At 33.3% G+C, this 20,135-nt stretch overlaps 1 protein-coding gene across 3 annotated transcripts; it reads left to right on the top strand.

Moving 5' to 3' along the window:
* The first annotated feature begins 4,712 nt into the window (after nt 1-4,712).
* On the top strand, nt 4,713-20,135 carry LOC130823969 (DNA (cytosine-5)-methyltransferase 1-like). Of its 3 annotated transcripts, none has more exons than XM_057688818.1 (22): nt 4,713-4,938; nt 5,896-6,065; nt 6,167-6,198; nt 6,283-6,382; nt 6,695-6,802; nt 6,898-7,017; nt 7,097-7,169; nt 7,271-7,500; nt 14,092-14,157; nt 14,221-14,436; nt 14,951-15,009; nt 15,096-15,162; nt 15,261-15,590; nt 16,712-16,780; nt 16,863-16,949; nt 17,049-17,136; nt 18,306-18,424; nt 18,515-18,619; nt 18,701-18,744; nt 18,825-18,894; nt 19,009-19,112; nt 19,743-20,134. In XM_057688818.1, exons 2-22 carry the CDS (start codon nt 5,910-5,912, stop codon nt 19,900-19,902), a joined length of 2,403 nt encoding a protein of 800 aa, XP_057544801.1. In that variant the 5' UTR covers nt 4,713-4,938; nt 5,896-5,909; the 3' UTR covers nt 19,903-20,134. The 3 variants fall into 3 exon arrangements, with proteins under 3 accessions (XP_057544801.1, XP_057544802.1, XP_057544800.1); XM_057688819.1 differs by lacking the exon at nt 4,713-4,938 and adding an exon at nt 5,073-5,271 and having other exon boundaries at nt 19,743-20,135; XM_057688817.1 differs by lacking the exon at nt 4,713-4,938 and adding an exon at nt 5,490-5,724 and having other exon boundaries at nt 19,743-20,135.

Genomic DNA, 20,135 nt, shown 5'->3' with positions numbered 1-20,135 from the left:
GCACTTAAGGATAATTAATTAGATAGGTTACTAGTACTGATCCATAATCAAAGCTATTTAAGGTAATATTAAAAGAGGTTTAAAAAATAGGGCTATTATACATTCAGTCATTATATTCCAAATGAGATAAACAATAGAGAATCAAAGTGTAAATAAGTGAAATTGAATTTGATCCAGCCATGTGGTTTGTCAATCCTGTTTTTGGTTTAAAAGTCGAGTGTCCATTCCAACAGTTACTTCAACTAAAATAATTCTAATTTAATTTAGATTAATGAAACAATAACAACATCAAAATTAATCAGATATCAATAAGAAAGATTGTTGCTAATAAGGGCTACACTTATATAACCGTACATATAATATTTATCTAAAACTAATTTAGTACAAATCACCTCAAAATAAGAAATGTCGTGGGTTTTGGTTGAACAAATAAGAAACAAATTGAAGAAGTAACAATGGTGTTGAAATAGGGAGCAGTGAGCAGCAACGTTGTAATTTCGTGGGTTTTTGGAGGAGAAGAGGTTCTTTGTTGTAGCTATTTATTTAATAGTTGGGTAATTGTAAGTGTTGGATATAACCCTTGATTTTATATGATTGGTTATTCTTGAAAGTATCAGGGTTCGTGTGGAAGTTATTAGTTGAATGGATAAATTAGTTGTGTTCTTCTTTTAGGATAGCTGGTTAATCTTGTTTAGTTTCTTGGTTTGAGTTAAATGAACTAGAAGTGTTTGAATTGGAAATACAAAGGGAATTGTGGAGACGTATGATTAGGGATGGTCATGGGGCGGGTCTGGCCAGACCCGGACCCGGACCCTTTTTTTTTTTGATTCAGACCCGGATCCGGACCCTAAGGGTCCAAAATTTTCAGACCCGGACCCGGACCCTACGGGTTTGACAGGGTCTAGGGTCCTTAATGGGTCTTATACAAAGCCTCTTTGATTTGTCAAAATTGAACCTTTTTCGAGTTTTTTTATATTTTTGTAAGCAACTTATTATCGTATTACAAATACTTGTTCGAGTCCATGAAATTCAAATACAAAATAATTACTAAAATGTAAAAACACTTGTCTAAATACATAATTAAAAATCAAATATAAAAGACTAAATGAGAAACATAGTTTATATTCCATAACATTAAAAATTACAATAAATTTTGATCAATCTTCTTCAACTTCCTCAAGATCCAATTGTGCATTCATCGCAACATTTCGACTTAAATATAAACCACATTCATAAAAAATAACACAAAAAAATAAGCATTATTATTCCATAAATCTTTGCATTCATCACAACATCTAAACATCAATATAATCGCATTAATCTTCCACGACCGACTCTAAAACTGATTTCATGATCAAAAACGCTGTAAATTTTCAATCGAAAACAAATTTTACTAAAAATGAATAACATTTCAAAACCAAAAGCCGCAAATGTGACAAAATAACAAACAAATATCAAGAGCTGTGAGTAACAAAAACCCTAAATGATCACAAATTGGTCAACAAAATGTAAAAAACGAACGATAGGGGAGAGATAAAGAGGCAAAACCCTAGGTGGAGTATCGGTACCACCGCCCTGCGAATTCCCAGCTGCCGATCGCCAGACTTTCTTCTTCTCGGTGCCGGCTTTCTTCATGTCTCTCTCCTATTCTTTTTGTGTGAAATAAAAGTTTGGAATTTTGTTTGGAGATGTAAAAAGGGAAATTGAAATTGTGATGTATAATTGCGAGAAAAAAAAAAGAAATTGGAAATTTTTATTTATTGATTAAACAATACCTGGAGTCTCCACTCAAGTGGAGTAGACAGTCAACAACGATGGCTATGGCGATGGTGATGTCGCAGAGGCGGAGGAGGGAGGACTAGAGGTAGAGGACGAGCCGACGAGGTTAGAGGAGAACTGGAGTTGAGAAACTAGGGTTTTCGAATCTGAGAATTGCTAATGTACTGGATTTGAGAATGAGAATGCCCCACACCCCACGCCATCCATTCATAATATCAGAAATACAGAATTCAAAAATATAAAATATAAAATTTAAAAGTTTAGGGTCCGGGTCCGGGTCTTCACCTTAGGACCCGGACCCGAATCCGACGGGTCTCAAAAATTAAGACCCAGACCCTTATAAAAGGGGGGGGTCCGGGGCGGGTCCGGGGGGGTCCTACAGGGTCCTGGACCCATGACCATCCCTACGTATGATCGTTACAAGGTTATAAGCTAGTCTCAAACAAGGTTACATTTTTTATATATGTTGGGGTTAGAATTAGAACTTGTGCAATCTTTGATATTAGGGTCATTAGAATAGAAGATAGAACTAAGATACGATATAGGAGGAGATGCAATGAGTTATATAAACCTAGTTCGTAGTATCGAACGCTTTGTTGTGATGTTGTGTTTGTTATGCTCCAGGAGACGACGTCATCAAGGAACCTTTCTAGTGATCGCGGAGAAACGGATTTTGCTTCTTGAAGCGTTCTTTTTGGTGAGTAGTAACAGTCCCTTAAAAAGGGGTCTGGCCAGGCTACCATTTGTAAAATGTTTATTTAAAGTATGTGAAATTTATACGAATGTGATAAATGTTTATGAATGATTATGCTGATATTGATATGGTCAATGGATCGGGCTTGCGAGCTGGTCATTGACGGAATTGAGGAACATGGTTCCCTACTCCCTGTTTTTGAAGCGAATTGTCATTGAGATATTGACTAGCTTCACCCGAGAGAGATATAGCCTTAGAGCTATGGATGTTCCTCTCAACTAGACTCCCTGTGCGCACATAGATCTAGGAAACTGATGTTGCTTTTAAACCATTGTTTTGAATTGTTGTGTTTAATTGTTTTGGATTGTTGCTTCTCACTCAGTTTAATCTGATTCCTTGTTTTTTCCATCTTTTAGCTGATTACAGATCGGATCCGGTCGGGAATAATCGGGTTAGCAATGTTGAAGAGAGTGCTAAGGATGTCCTTTTGAGCTGAGACCGTGGAAGCTTATAGTTTGTATTAGGAATTTGTTTAATGTATATTAGTTCTGATTAGTTCCGATTATGTTGAATATTATGGACTCGTAGTGAGTTGTATGGTTACTTTATGTTTAGGTTAGATGTTTGGTTTGAGATTTAGCTATGTTGGTTTCGTAATAGAGCTGGTGATTCCTTTGCCCAGGTTTTGGGATATGATTTAAGTTTCTTGGGAAATAATCCCCGTGACGACCCTATTTACCCAGTCAACGGTAAGTCGGGTTGTTACACATAGCATATGCCCGTAATTTTTTTTGCCTGATTTTTTTAACCAGTTTTATGTTGCGTCTTTAAAGAACCCCATCATATATTACATAGCAGATCAGGTTTTTTCCATTAGTGTAAAGGAGGAGTTACATGAACTCCTGCAAGAGCCTTCTAGAACCGGCATCCCCTCCACTTTTCCCTTTTAATTTTTTTAGTTAATTAGATTGTTCAAAAATTTGTAACACAGTAAAATACGTTACACGACATCTTGTGCATGACAAAATGTGCGCGCAACAAACTTAAACGATGAACGAAATAAAATATACGTATTTATATATTTTAATCGTTTAAAACATATTAAATAATTATTTATTTAGATGACATTTTAAAGAGGTGTTACAAAATACGTTTGGTAAAACTCTAAGAAGTCCATGTGTTATTTTTTAGTTTATTAATATTTATGATTATGATTATGATTATGATATGATACTTACACAATTTAACTTTAAATTTATTTCAAAAAATAAATTGCCACACAATTAATTTCAAAAAATAAAAAAAGTCGCCGTATGTTATTTTTTAAATTCTTTTATTATAGGAAAAATTACCTTGAATAATACGAACTTTTACTGATTTTCCTACAATAATACGAACTTTCAATTAACCATGAATAATACGAATTTTAATACATATTTCCCGCTAGCATACATGACTGGTTCTTTACCTGGAGAAACGGTAAATTCCCCATTTCTTCATTATGCTAGCGGGAAATATGTATCAAAGTTCGTATTTTATTCATAGTTAATTGAAAGTTCGTATTATTGTAGGAAAATCAGTGAAAGTTCGTATTATTCAGGGTAATTTTTCTTACTTACTTTTATCAGCCAAAAAAAAAAATTTTAAAGGAATGATTAAGTTTACCGGTAGTAGGTAAAATGGTATGCCAGCGGGAAATATGTATCAAAGTTCGTATTATTCATGGTTAATTGAAAGTTCGTATTATTGTAGGAAAATCAGTGAAAGTTCGTATTATTCAGGGTAATTTTTTCTATTTTATGATTATATTTAGGAAAAATTATTTAGAATAATACAACCTTTTCATGATTTTCCTACAATATGCCACCTATTGATTAACCATGAATAATCCCAACTTTAGGGGTATTCGCCTAGAGTAAATTTAGATAACTCGTTGACCTGTTATAGCAAGTTTTATTTTTTAGAAAAAAAGATAAATTAAAAGAAAATGTTGAAACAAATATTAAATAATGTTAAAAAAATTTCAAATTTTTTTATCATTTATAATTTTTATGTAATTTTTTAAAATTTTTCTCTAATTTTACATTGATTTTAAATTTATTTTTTTGTTGAATTGCTATTATAGCAGCTCAATGGATTACCTAAGTTTACTTTAGACGAATACCCTTAAAAAGTTTGTGATTATTTATGGTTAATTAATAGATGAGATTATTGTAGAAAAATGATTAAAATATTATATATTTTAGGTAGTTTTTGATTTTTTTTTTCTATAAATTGATTCGGTGTCTCTCCCCAATAAAGGAGGATTGGATTATTTACATTTCTTTATATAATTCCCGCTCACAATTCAAACTTCTAATATTCAAACAAATTATATTTAGCAAATTTCCCCAATTCTGTCCTGGTTCTGCCAAAGTATCTCCATTTTCTCCTTCTTTTTGCTCTCTCTCTCCTGTTGAACTTGGGTAATTGTTTCTCTCTTTCCATTCAAATTTCAATTGCCTTTAATATTATCATCAATCATTACTGTTTTTTTTGTTTGTTACATAGCCTGCATAATGCTTAAAACTTATCTTTGGTTGTCCTGGAAGCCTCAATACTATGTCTGCACTTTGTTCTGCCTTTGCTTTTGGGCTTAGGCGGGTCCAGGATCCAGAATTAACCTCGGAAAATATGATGCTCGCACCAAGCAGCCATAGCGAACAATAATACTTCATCCTCTTATTTTTAACAATTAAGCTCCAAAATGATGAAAATCTAACTAACTGGATAATCTATACTTTGAATTTGCGAATACGGTAATGTATACTGATGAGAATGTGATAAAAGGTCCAGTCGTCGTTATGTTATTATATACCACCAAGTGGAATGTTGCAGTTTTAAGTTTTTACCAAACTTTTCCACTTTTTCATTTATTTCGCTTTTTTTTTTTTTGTTTGATTTGGTGATGAATATTTTATATAGTATGCGTATTTAAATTGTCTTCTAGTAAAGAGATTTGATTTCAACTCTTTTTGATGATGTTTTACTAGATTAAAGTTTTAGGGTCTACAATTGGGGATAGTTAATTCTCAAGTATAGATGAACAAGGCTATTTCTTTGTACTGTTCAACTCTAACGAAAAGGAAAATGAAATTTATATGGTTACCCTTACCCTATAGGAGTATTCATCAGAAATAATCTTTTTGTTGGAAAGTGCCGAGATATGTTTGCCCTAATAATTGCACTATAGTCAATTGCTCAATCATTTGGTAATTGATGATTTTGACTCCATTCTACTTCTAATTTATTTGCATCGTTATTAAATTAAGCGAATGGAGTACAATTGTTAACAGGAATGGTAGAATTATATCTTATCTTACAAAGAAGGAGAATTACGAAGCAGTTTGTTGAATTTTTATGAACAAATTTTTAATTTTTAGGTTTTCTGGAGAAAATGTTTGAGCATCCAGATAGGAATGTTGTCAACAAGCCGGAACAAAAATCTAAGAAGAGAAAAGTAAATCCTCAAGATGATGATTGCCATCTTACTGGTAATCCTGTTCCTGTTATAGAGGCTAAACAACGTTGGCCTCACCGATATTTGTCAAAGGTATTTATTTTTTTATTTACCTGCCAAATTCTATTTGTATGTATAATAATGGTGTTATCAGTTATGTATTGTTTTGATGGTTAATTTGTTGAAAATTTCAGGCTAAATGGGTACCAAAGTCAATGTATAATATGTAAGAATAGTAAAAGTTATTGATGTTTTGATTTGTACTTTGGGTTGAATTACATTATTAGTTTGTTGTTTTTTTGATCCATAGAGAATGGAGTGGTGAGGATATTTTACAAGCCAATAGCCATTACACTGAGGCACTTGTTGATGGGGTTACTATTAAACTAAATGAGGATGTATATATTGCGGTATGTTATATCCTTCGTAATTCATCTAAAATTTGTTATTATTATAGTTATTGAAGTGTTTTAAGTTAATTTGTTTTTACCTAAAGAATGTGTACAATTATGGATACTTGTTTATTAATATTAGCGTTAACTTGAAAACAATTTCTTTGTTATTATAATGTTTAATTTTGTATTTCCAACCCATCAAATCCTTAGCTAAGACAAGCGTGGGTGGGAGTTACTTATAGGTATTGAGATACTGACATGTTATTATGTACTTTATGACTTTGTATGTACTGCAGTTCACGGTTCTCAAATGTGTTGTTTTTTCAGGCTGAGGAAGGAAAGCCAAATTACATTGCCAAAATAGTAGAATTTTTTGAGACTGTTGATAAGGAGCAATTTTTAACCGCACAATGGTTCTATAGAGCTGAGGACACTGTGAGCTTTCACTTTTTTCTCGTTTCATCATATTGTTTATTGGTTAATTGTATTTCTATTACCTTTTAAACATCATTTTTGGCCTTCTGTTTCAGGTTATTAAAAATCATCACCAACTAATTGATCAGCGTCGAGTATTTTTGTCGGACATTAAAGATGATAATCCATTAGGGTGTATTTTGAATAAAGTCAAAATCAACACCAACACATCAAATGTAAGATATATTCATTAACATATTCATTAATCATCCTTAGATTACATGAAAAGTAGTCTAATTCTTTAAATTTTAATAGGTTGGCGCTGCTGAGCTATACTGTGATATGAAATATGAGTTGCCATATTTGACGTTTTCCAATTTGACGCTTGGTATGTTTTTAGCGTTCACAAACCAGATAATGATTTGGATATTTTTATATTGAAGTTCTTTTATTGTTGTTGTAACTTTAAACACATTCTTAATGGTTTAGATGAACAAAACCAAGGCACTGGTAGTGATACATCATCAACTATTTCAAGTGATCACAGTTCAGTTGATGCCACTGATGATGTTACTAGTTGTGCAAAGCAAACCAAGTCTGGGCAAGAAGTTGCAAAATTGACGAATGAAATGACCTTACTAGATTTATATTCAGGATGTGGAGCCATGTCTACAGGGCTTTGTCTTGGTGCAACCTTAGCTGGAGTTAAACTTACAAATGTAAGTGAAGCAATCTCTAAAACTCTTAATTCTTTTTTATTTGTGTTCTAAATGGTGTCCAGCTGAATTTCAAAAGAAAGAAGTATGCGCGAGGTAGATATGATTTAATATTTGAATTATATGTTGTATTGAGGAAATATAGTTTTGCATCATTAATTGCACTTATCTATTTATTGTTTTACAATGATGCGCGATGTTGCATTTGTTGTGTCAAAGACCAGATCCTCTAGAATGGAGGTGATCATTCAAGGGGATGCTTATTGCCTGATTTGAAAATTACACATTTGTTTTGGAATCACAAAACTCAAACTACCCACTACTTAGTTCGTAAATTATTAACTAAGATAAGAAGCCATTGTCACTTTGATATTTGTAAATTCTCTTTAAAACATTTCTGTTATATTATTAAATTTATTGCTTGATTAGCGTATCAGACACTTATATATTGGTATTAAAAATTTCTAATTACATAAATATAGAAAAAAGCAGTTAAAGTCACCATAGATGGAAACTTGCATTGTGTCCCATGTAGTAAACCATGTTCTCTGATGGAAAACAATGCGAAAAAAGCAAGACTTTAATGGGAGATTGATGGACATTTTATGCACAAATTTGGAAATCAATGGACTATTTAGCATAATATTAAGGTGAAGACATGGTTGGACAAGCAAGATTATAGCTCACGCGAGCTATGTGTTGAAAATAGATCGAAAACAGCTCGTGAGAGCAACATAATAGGCAATAGCCAACATTTTTCTTTGAGTTCAATTGACAAAGCACAACTTTTCGTTAAGCAAGCAATAGCATGTTGGAATGAGCACGAAAGGAGCATCTCTTGCTCAAATATTTTATTGGACAAGGCATGTGGGTGCTCGGACGATCACAATATTTACTCATATAAGCATTCTTTGTCAAAACATTAGCTTTCGCGTTTAGCATGTGTGAAGATATTCAGGAATCCGAGTTTATTTTTTTGACTCTTTGAGTTTATAGAGAAGGCTAAGTCAAAAAGTTGCATGAAAAGTTGTGCAATCTCATTCTAGGGTTGTTGAACCGTTGGAGAGAGTGAATGCTTGTATGTGAGCAAACACCATTATTGTGTTTGAGTCTTGAGAGCAAATGCTTTGAGAGAATTCTAGAGGGTTTGTACCGTGTTGTAATTAATTGAAAGTACTTACTGATGTATCAAAACTTTTGTTTGTGAAGAGGGGGTTGATGGTGATGTATAATCTAAAGGGGTTACATTAACCAAAAGGACTTCTGCACCATATTAAAGATCTTGAGCAATCTTTAAGTCTTGTCTTACTTGGAAGGCGTGGAATATTTAATAAGTGGAACACAAAAGATATGATCAGGCTATGGTTCTTGGGCAGAACTTCACCTAGTTTGTCTTTCTTCCTAAACACTAAGCTTCACTCACTTATTTATGGAGGAATAACAAATTTGCCTTTCTGTTTCACTCTCAAACAAGAAACTCAAGATAAGGAGATGCACCTGCACTCCCCCTTTAGAAAGAACAATTTCTTAAAGCAACCTTGTAGGTTTTTGTTTATTAACCAAGATCAATGTTTTTGAAGGAGGATAGGGACTGTTTATATAGGCCTCTTATCCGTTACAAATGGTTGTTGCCAACTGGGCAAAATAACAACTAACAATACTTATAACAAACTTCTAACAACTTGTAACAAACTATCTATATTTCAGTTATAACTAACATTAAAATATCATAAAACTAATCTTTCTTTCAATTAAAATCTACGAAGAGTTCAAGGCATGAACCTGATGTATGAGGACCATGAATGAAAGATGTTAGAGCTTGTAGTATTTCTTCTTGGTTTGGTAGTATAAGACAAGTGGAGGTTTTATTGAAATAGCTAGAAGATATGCTGTCTGCACCCGTTGCTTCTATTGTATCTGCATTTGTAATGTCTGTTTGTGTTTGAGTTTGTGTATTAGTTGATGGTTTTGATGGTTTGTGCCTCCTTTACTGGTCCCGCTTTCGTTGGAGAGAATTGTCTTTAATTCTAAAGAGCCATGGTATGGTGCTTGGTCACCTATGTTAAAGGTGGCTGTGACTTCATACTCTACTGGTAAGTTAATTGTATAAGCATTGTCACCATGTTTGGACAATAACCCCTATGGACCATCAGCCTTGTGCATTAGCTTGTTTTGTCTTTGCTTTGGAAATATGCCTTTTCTGAGGTGAATCTGTACTATATCTCTAACCAAGAAGAGTCTCCTTAAAGTGTCTGTCGGCCTTCTATTTAAATCTGATATTTATCTTGTATGATGTTTGTCATGGTAACATTTATTTACTCATCTATTTATTTAAATTATTAGTGTCATATTACCCTAATACCTTTTGACCTTTTTTATTGACCTTGACTCTCGGTCAAGGGCCTTTTTCTGTAATCCACAACTTTCTTACTTGGCTCATAAGCTAATAACTTTCCAGAACCCTAACTTCTCTTATGTAACTGAACACTACTCCTCACCATCATGATTTCTCTTCTCTAGTGCTGATAACCACCTACCACTATGCATGATAACCAACTTTCTCCCAGAAGTAACTCCCTCTCCATCATTATAAATAGAGGCAGCCAACATCAAGGGAAGGATCATCTGATAATAGCCCTTCTAAAATCCTCACGACCCTCTTCACTAGCCTTCCAAAAATACATGCAACTTCTGCCCCACACTTATATTCCTACATTCTCCATCTCATAATTTATTCATTAATCTTTGATTTCCGTTCTAACTTGAGCGTCGGAGGGGTTTTCCGAGAGATCACCCCCGGACAAGGATAACGTGTTGTGTTACAGGAATTCAAGTCACTTCCTTCCGCGAATTGCCGTTCCTGACAATGCTCCCACTTTCAATATTTCAAGTGTCTTGCACTTCCTCGTTTCATCACCGAAATAATGTTGTTCTTTAATTGAACAGGAAGGGCTGCTGCATGTTCTAGTGCTTCCTTGTGTAATCTGTCCTGTACTAGTAAATCAAGCAAGGTAATAAGTAAGGGGTCCACACTTTCAAATGGAGAGTATTTAGTTGTAAGACTTAGGCTTTGATTATAAGCAAACTTAGCATGACACAATTTCTCATCCCAATCTCTTGTATTTTTCTGAACTAAAGTTCTTATAATAGCGCCCAAGGTTTTGTTTGTGACTTCATTTTGCCCATCAATTGGGAATGGTAGGCTATGTTGCATAAGAGTTTGGTTCGTAATAAGAGTTTGCATAATGAGGTTTGTTTGGAAGGGGTGCACCTAGAATGAAATAAATTTGATGCTCCACTCCACGAATTGGAGACAAACCTTTAGGCAACTCATTAGGGAACACTTTCGGATTTTGTTCAATAAGAGTCTCATGTTCTTTTGTAACCAACAAATACACCTCATCATCATCAACAAGTTCATTCTCAAATTGTGCAAGTTTAAAAGAGTGATTTTTGGGGAATCATTCTCATCATCTCCATCATTTTGAGAATCATTTTTCTCTTCAATTTTGAATAAAATAGGTTTAGCTACTATGTTTTTCAACCATGGTATTAAAACTCGGCTGATTCTTAATATTCCGTTAGAAAACGGCGAATCAAGACGCAAATCTGCTGATTTTACCGTTCTGAACTGGTATATCTCACTTAATACGGGCGAATTTTCATCTTTATGGGCGAGATTGAAACAACCCACCATTGGAGAAGCTAAAGCTAATCTTGAAGCAAATGAGTGAGGGCGACGAAGTCTAGGTTTGATAGAATTTGCAAATGGAAAAAGTGATTAAAATAGTCTTTTTGGAGTAAAGACAAAGTAGGCTGTACGTGGAGTCTGCTAGCTGTCATCCACTATTTTTATTTACTTTTAACTTATTAATTTGAATTGTCATGCAAACCTTTGACTAATTAGAAGGTTGGTTGTTTTCCTTTAAAATGTTTTTGAAATTGTTTCCTATATTTCATAATTTTTCTTTTATATATATATATATATATATATATATATATATATATATATATATATATATATATATATATATTTGTGATTTTATCTTTTCATTAGTAGTTATAATTTATTAATTACATTTTTATGATAATATATTTAGAAAAATATTGAATTCTTAGTGGTAGTATATTATTTATTTATATATGGACAATAAGGTAAGTGATATTATTGAAATGTTACTAATTGCAATATTTTTTTAATACTAAAATATAAGGTTCAATTGATAATTAGTATAATCAATAATTAAATATTTTTAATTAATATAATATATGATACATATTTTTATTAATTATCAGTAATCATGTCCTATAAAACTATATTGCTATTCATTTTGTGATAAACGAATTTTGTGCGTTCCCGCAACCCGCGATCGCAACCAAAGCATTTGCAAGTTTACAAGCCTCATTAAAGATCTTTGATTAAGAAAATCATTTTTGTAATGTCCTCTACCAAAGCATTTGCATGTTTACAAGACTCATCAAATGTTAAGTAAGGGTACACTTTTACCTTTCCAATCCTTATCCAACCTAGCTATAAATCTACCCATCTTTAACTCCTCACTTTCTTCAATTTCACACACGATTGGCAATCTTTTAGATTCTTTTGTGTAATCCTCAACTAAACCCCATGTTGCTGTAAAATATTCTACTTCACATACAAAGAGTGTTCATAGTTTATAGGAATTAAATGAACCCTCAATTTCTTTTCCAACTTACTTCAAATAGAACCTATCTCTTTGTTTTTTGTCTCTCGTTCCTTTTGAATTCCCTTAAGCCATGTCTATGCATACTTAGAAAGTTTTACCTCGGCCAATTTATAATTTCTCTCTTTTATGTTTTTGTACTCAAAGTACCTTTTTAAAGTTGCTCCTATTTTAGATATTTTTCGGTATCTAACGTACCATAAAAACTCTCCACATCTACCTTAAACTTTTTGTCGCCCCTTTTAGGAACATTTTTTTCGCTATTCTCTTAGTTCATCATACGAGCCATCATTGTCATCATGCTTTGCGCAAGCTGTTCTTGACCATGCATGAGTCGATTATGATTTTCTTCAATATTTCTCATTCTTGTTTGATCAATAGTTTCGTTATGTGGTCGTTGTGGTTTGTTGTCCATTTGAAAAAAACAATTGCGCCCCTTTACGTGGCGCATCAAAATGATGTATAATCTATAGGAACTAGATTTAACCAAAAAGATATCCAAATGCAACAAACGGTAAGTAAATATGTGTTTGGCTTAGAAAGGTATAGGTATAAAAGTGGGATAATTTTAGGGTATTTGTTTTGAGCTAATGTGGAATGGTTTTTGGATTACTTTTTAAGATATTTAGAATGAAATTTAGAGGACTGTTTGGACTTGTTTTCAAAACCATGTAGTCGTTTTTAAGGACCATTCCTCTGGTTATGATAAGGGTTTGAAAAAATTAAACAAACAAATGGAACACTCACTAGAATGTTATGATTCAAAGAGATATTCAAGAAAGGAACACTTACTGCATTTTGTTAGGGCGTACTTTTAATTTAAGGAACACTCACTCATACTAAGCTTACAAATTAGTTTGTTTGGAACTCTCAACAAACACTCTAATACCTTTAACAATGAGAATTAAACCTCTCAAATTGAAAACAGTCAAAATACATTATCACAAGTATAAGAACAAATGCATAAGATAAAGCTTTGGATTTGACCAATTTAGATTTTGGAGTTTTATTCAAGCGAAAATAAACCCTTTATATAGGCTTACAAAGCCTATGAAAAATTAGAAAACATTCACTTGATTACCAGCAATCAAGCGATTACATTAAGAATATTTAGGATCCTATGGAACCCATTAGAATTCTAATACTTAGGATGTCAAAATCAAACGTAAATTACAACCCTTAATCTAACGTTTTTTATTGAGAAAGACTAAACAAACTTTGCTAATAAAATTGGATATGAATGCTCTTCAATTCCAACCTTGAATGCACGACATTTATCCTTCCTTGATGCGTATGAATTTCTGTATCTATGCCTCCAAATAGGATCATTTGCCTTGGATTCTTGAGGTATGTTGAACGTTGCCTTTGTTTGTATCCCCTTAATAGTCATAAGGATGAAGCTTACTAACACAACAATAAGCCCAATGATTTACGAAAATAACACCTCTAAACAGTAATAATGTAGCAGAGATACTTAAAAGAAAATGTATGAATGAAAGCCAATTAAGGCCAAAGAAAGATTGCCTTAATTCCCATTCAAAACTTTCCTTATTTGCCTTTGATTGACTGATCTAAGAAGGAAATAATCAGCAATATTACCTCTGCATAACTAAGGAAAAATCAAGCATTATTTTCCCCTAATCTTTCCTTTTTCAATGCAAAATACAACTCATAATTTGCAAGAAACGTGTGGCAATTCAACAAAAACTTGACACTCCGTGGCTATTTGGATTGACTGATTTTACATTATAAGGTACCCATAAACACTTGTGTATGAGCGTGTTATTACATGTCTTGATTATGTGTTTGTTGGTTTGTTTCTTTATTGTTTCTCTCCACTTTGCTTTGTGTAAACAATTTTACAACTATATTAATTGTAAATGTCATATAGAAATGGGCTGTAGATCTTAACGAAGATGCATGTGAGTCTCTCAGGAGGAACCATCCGGAAACTGAGGTAACATTTGTTCGTCTTGTATTCCTTGTATGGAGAACATTATATGACACATATGCTTTATAGGTGAGAAATGAAATGGCAGAAGAATTTCTATCACTACTGAAAGAGTGGGAAAAGCTTTGTAATAATATGGTATTGTCAGTTCCACCTCCACCTCCAAACGAGGTAACTCATTTGGATGATAATACTGATGATGACTCTCCGCTTGAACCTGGGGAGTTTGAAGTCGAGAACTTACTTGAAATCTGCTATGTAAAGAAAAAGGGCCTCTATTTCAAGGTATTATCTCTAACGCATCCACTTCACAAGTTAATCGCCATACTTATAAGTTTTTTTTGGCTTCAAGAGAATCTATAATTTATTTTCCTCCATCCCCTGGCTATATGAATATACCATTTTGTGGTTTGCAATTATAGGTTTTAATTCAGAATTGAGCAATTAAAAATTCTTAAATTATTTAGTTGATTTGTTCAAATTCAAATTATTTTTGGTTAGAGATTATAGTAAGTTCATTTTCCTAAACAAAGTTATTAAAGTACATAGTTTGATATAATTGGTTTGGGGTTATTGTTCTTCTAATAAATAGCCTGTTCAGTTTTTGGTTTTGTTATGGATTTTGTACAATGTTTTGACTACTCTTTAAATCTTATCTTTCTTTTTTTTTTGTTAAAAATCTTAGACTTGTTTTTTCTTATTTTATGGGTGACACAATAATGTTTTCATTTTCCCTTGTTTATTCTATTTTGTGGTAAAGCGTTCATGCTGTTCTAACTTTAATAGTTAACATCAAAAGGTACGTTGGAAGGGATACGGACCAGAGGAGGACACTTGGGAACCCATTGATGGCTTAAGGTATTTTACAACTCTTCCTTCCCCTTTTGGACTCTCTGCTTATTGTTGGTGAGTTAGTATATTCAGATGATTTCTTCTTGTACTAGTGGTTCAGAAGAACGGATAAAGGAGTTTGTTCACAGAGGATACCAATCCAAAATACTGCCTCTTCCAGTTAAAACCGTTTCCTTCCTCATATTGTCGATTTTACACTGCATTCGCTATTGATTTTGCTTGATAGTTGTAATCGTTTGTGTCTATTTTGTAAATAGGGGGATGTAGATTTCATTTGTGGAGGACCTCCTTGTCAAGGTATCAGTGGATTCAACCGCTATAGAAACACACAAGATCCTTTGAAGGATGAAAAGAACCATCAATTAGTGGTTTTTATGGACATAGTTGAGTACTTAAGGCCAAAGTATGTCCTAATGGAGAATGTTGTAGACATATTGAGATTTTCTGAAGGTTTTCTGGGTCGTTATGCTGTTGGAAGATTGGTTAGTATGAACTATCAATCTCGTATGGGGATAATGGCAGCTGGATCCTATGGTCTCCCTCAATTTCGATTGAGAGTATTTTTGTGGGGAGCTCAAACATCAAAGGTGAATTCTTAACCACTTTTAGATGACGCAAACTCTCAATGCCATGCATCATAATTTAAGTGTTTGAACGTAGATTATAGTAAGAGAATTTTATCACATTCAACATACACTACACGGGTACGGGAAAACGCCAACTTAAAAATAGGGGACACGGGGACACGAAAATGGTGATATAATAAATATATCAAACTAAAGATAAAATTACAATCTTTCATTTAATATATGTAAATAAACATTTTAAAAACATAAAATTCACATTAAATACAAATAAGTACCAAATAAACAACATGAGTATTTAAAAATAATCATACAAACCAAATCAAAGAAAACCAAATAAATAGATAAATTTAAGTTTGATCATCACACATCATCCATATGACATCTATCATCATCCGAGATTAAACTTATCATTTTTTCTTTATCTTATATAAAAGCTGGGAATTCATCCCTCCCCTCTCTCTCTCTAATCTTCATCATCCATCATCATCATTTTCCATTTAGTAATAGCGCCTGACTTCTCTCCCTCCCGCCCCCCTCTCTCTCTCTTTCTCTTAATTATCCCCAAAAGTACTAATTCTTTGTGAGGCGCAAAAACTCGAACCTTCTCTAATGGCGTCCGAGTTGACTCAGATTCAGCAAACTCAAATGGCAGCGATTCTCGGCCCAAATTAATATTAGGATTTAGGATAAAGAGTGAAAATACCTTAAACAAAATCAAAAATTTTGATTTTTAGGGATTCTTCGAGTTCGAGTGTTCGACTGTGTTCGATTCGAACAACCCACAGCAGCAGCAGTGCAGCACCGAGTTCGAGTGTTCGTTTGTGATGGAGGAGCAGCCAGCGGTGGCGTGGTGCGGGAGTGCGGCAGCGACAGTGGAGGTGGAGCCGTGGAGAAGAGTTGTACTACTATACTAGTGTACTGTTCATCTGTTTTCGAATTTTTTTTTAAAAGAAAACACGTGTCCTTTCCGTGTCTTCTCCGTGTCCCTTCCGTATCCCTTTCGTGTCTCTTCCGTGTCCGGAAAAATATTAAATGGCGTGTCCGTGTATCCGAGATTATATATGCTCTGCTTCTTGAAAAAAGTTCCTTTTCTCTAATTAATATGATATGAAATGTTACAGAAACTACCACAATATCCTCTTCCTACTCACGAAGTTATTACGAGAGGTGGGGTTCCTGTTGAGTTTCAGGTAAGAATGCAAGCTTATACATGAAGTGATGTAGATAACTTTTAATTTGATTAACTTTGTAACACTATGTTTACATATGCAGGACATTTATGTGTCAGATGGGAAACAAAAGTCTACTTCGCTGGAGAAGGCTCTTTTATTAGAGGATGCCATATCAGATTTGCCTCCAGTATGTGTTTGGATTTTTTGCTGGTATCTTAGTTCTTTCACAGTGGAACACATAGTTTTTGCTCATTTCTTGATCGACTTTATGTGTTGACCAATTTAGGTTACAAACTTCGAAGATCAAAATGAAAGGCCTTATGATGGTGCTGCCAGTACAGATTTCCAACGTTATATCAGATTGAAAAGAAAGGGTGAGCTCTCTTTTTTTTTCTCTGTTACATGTTTCCATTTGATGGAAGATTTTATCGCTGAGAGACCTGATTCTTATTCTTTCTGTTAGCTATTGGGGTCGATGATTCATGAATGAGCTTTGTTTTGATTACTTTATGCAAGGATTTATAATCCCTTAAACTTATGAAGGGTAATCAAAGTTTCTTCATAGTTCCTCAATAGAGGAGATGATGCATACTGATTAAAAATTATACATGTACTCTTTTAGTCTTTCACTTTGCATTAATTTCTTTTGGGTTGTCCCCTCATTTTATATATTTTTTTCTATTTGGAATTGTACTCTACCATCATCTGATTCAGATATTTAAATTCTACTTAAATATCATCCATACAATTTAATCATTCTCCTATCATCCCTTCTTTTAGTTACTTTTTAAAGTTGTTCATGAGCGAGCATGGGTGGGTAGCGGACTAGGTAATGCCTTAAAAATCTACCCGCGAGCTCAAATATTCAAAAGCCCGCACGTATTTACGGACCTATTTTTTTTCGTTACCCGCCCATTTTCTTAGCGGACAGGACCTGCGGGTAAGCGGACATTTCTATATAAAATTTAAAATTAAAAATACAAGACAAATTATAAAGTTAAGTCTTGATAACAATCAAAATACTACAATACATTGTCAATACATAAAAATCTCAAAATACTCAAATTATATAAATATAAACATTATGTTGGATGATCCAACCAAAGCAATGCGATCATCAATTATCATTATTTTACTACGGAGTAATGTAGACAGTAAATGAGTAAACTAGGGTATTAATAAGAGTAATAAACTAAGCTAATTATTATTTAAATGGGTAATGTAGACATGGATGAGTAGACTAAAGCAACTTAAAACAAATAATAGAATTATTATTTAACAATTAATATATTAAACTAAGTGGGCAAGCGGGTATAATGGTATATTTACAGGTATTTTTTTAGGTGTTACTATCCGCCCATTTTGTTTTAGGTGGGCTGGTATTACCTGTTCAAATTTTAATTTTTATTTAAAAATGTTACCCAAGGCCGCCTGTTTTTCGAGTCAGGTGGATCGAGTACAGGTAGCCCCTCTATGAACGACTCTATTACTCTTCTTGTACATGATCTTACTAACCATTTAATTGTGAAATCTTGTTGTTCAGATATGATAAATTTTAATGGTTCAGCTGAAGTATCATCTGATTGCGACCTTTGTGACCATCGTCCTTTACAAATGAAAGAAGATGATTATCAGAGAGCATGTCAGATCCCCAAAAGAAAGGTTTAAAAACATTTCTATGAATTATTTTTATGATACACTTCACACCAAATGTTTCGAAACTTAAGCCTATTTACTTTGTTTTGAAAACAGGGGGCAAATTTTAGAGATTTAGCTGGGGTGCTTGTAGATAACAAGAACAAAGTGTATTTTGATCCTTCGATGGAAAGAGTTTACCTTCCCTCAAAAAAGCCTTTGGTAGAATTTTCATTATTTGTGATGAGTTTTGATCTTTTTAATGTAATTTCATAGCCTTGATATGTTCAAATTGCGATTCAGGTACCTGATTATGCAATGCAATTTGTTCGCGGTACTTCTACTAAGTAAGTATTTGTGTTGTCATTTTTATCATGCTTGGTTTCATTCCTTCATTACCGTGCAATCAATTGATGTTATCTTGTAGGCCGTTTGGAAGGTTGTGGTGGGATGAGACGGTTTCTACTGTTGTCACCAGGGCTGAACCTCACAACCAGGTAATGGATTCAAATGACAATAGTTGGACTCACAATTAGACCCAAAACATATCTACTTGGGGGGCTTAGGGCACCTGCAGAGTTGTCATATTAACATATGTTTTCATTTTTCAGTGTGTCCTCCATCCTGAGCAAGATAGAGTTCTCACTATCCGCGAAAATGCAAGGCTCCAAGGGTTTTTAGATTGTTATAAACTTTATGGTCCTGTTAAGGAAAGGTAAATTTTTTAACCTTATACTTACCCTTGTTTAAATTAATTAATTTGTACACTTTGTTTTTATGCTATTTAATGTATTATAAACGATATTAGGACGATGCGAATGAGATCTAACTTAATTATGGTTTTCCTTTTACATAATATATAAATAAAGAATAAAAAATGTACAATATTGATTATATTTTCCTTGTTTATTATTTGTGTCATTATGATAGTTATTATATATTTTGACTTATGTTATTAGCCTTAATACTTTTCTTGTATGATTTCATTTGCTGCGGCTTCCTTATTTTTTTAATAAGGGCATGGTTGCCGTCTTCGAACCCTCCTTAGACCTTAATTATAGATTTTATGAGTTAGATTATTGAGTATGATGATGATGACACATAAATGATGATCATTTATTATTGATTAGTTATCATGCAAGTTTCTCCTCTATATTATTCTTGAAATTTGAACGGCACCCCAACGCTTTTCATGAAGTTTGCTTCAAAGTTATGGCAAAACACAAATTCTTACTCCTAAGTTTGAAGCAGTAAAATTTTTGAATATTTGAAGATGGTAGGATTTGTTCATTGTTGGGAGCGGTACAATCTTTGAATCTTTGGTTGATGCATCATATATAATTAGGTACATACAAGTAGGGAACGCTGTAGCAGTTCCAGTTGCCATTGCTCTAGGATATGCATTTGGCCAAGCTAATCAAGGCCTTGTTGATGATAATCCATTAACAACACTCCCTTTCAAGTTTCCTCAGTGTCTTGCTCGTCACCAAGATTTAGAATTATGATTCCTAATTACAACTTATCAATTAGAACGTGTATTCTTCAGGTAGTTTTGATTGTATTACCTTTGAATTAATTATTGTTCAACATTAGTTAACTTAATTAATTATTTACATGTATTTTCTTTTTTTTTTTATGCTATCTTTATTTATGTAAAACAATTTAAGATGTTTTTTTTTATCAGGATAAGGAAAAAACATTTTTATGACAAGAGGTTGTTTGATTTCACCCTATTTCC

Source organism: Amaranthus tricolor, chromosome 9 (genome assembly GCF_026212465.1).
Source record: "Amaranthus tricolor cultivar Red isolate AtriRed21 chromosome 9, ASM2621246v1, whole genome shotgun sequence".
Lineage (NCBI taxonomy): Eukaryota > Viridiplantae > Streptophyta > Magnoliopsida > Caryophyllales > Amaranthaceae > Amaranthus > Amaranthus tricolor.
The sequence above is the reverse complement of the archived record's forward strand: the minus strand, read 5'-3'. Positions and strand labels throughout refer to the sequence as shown.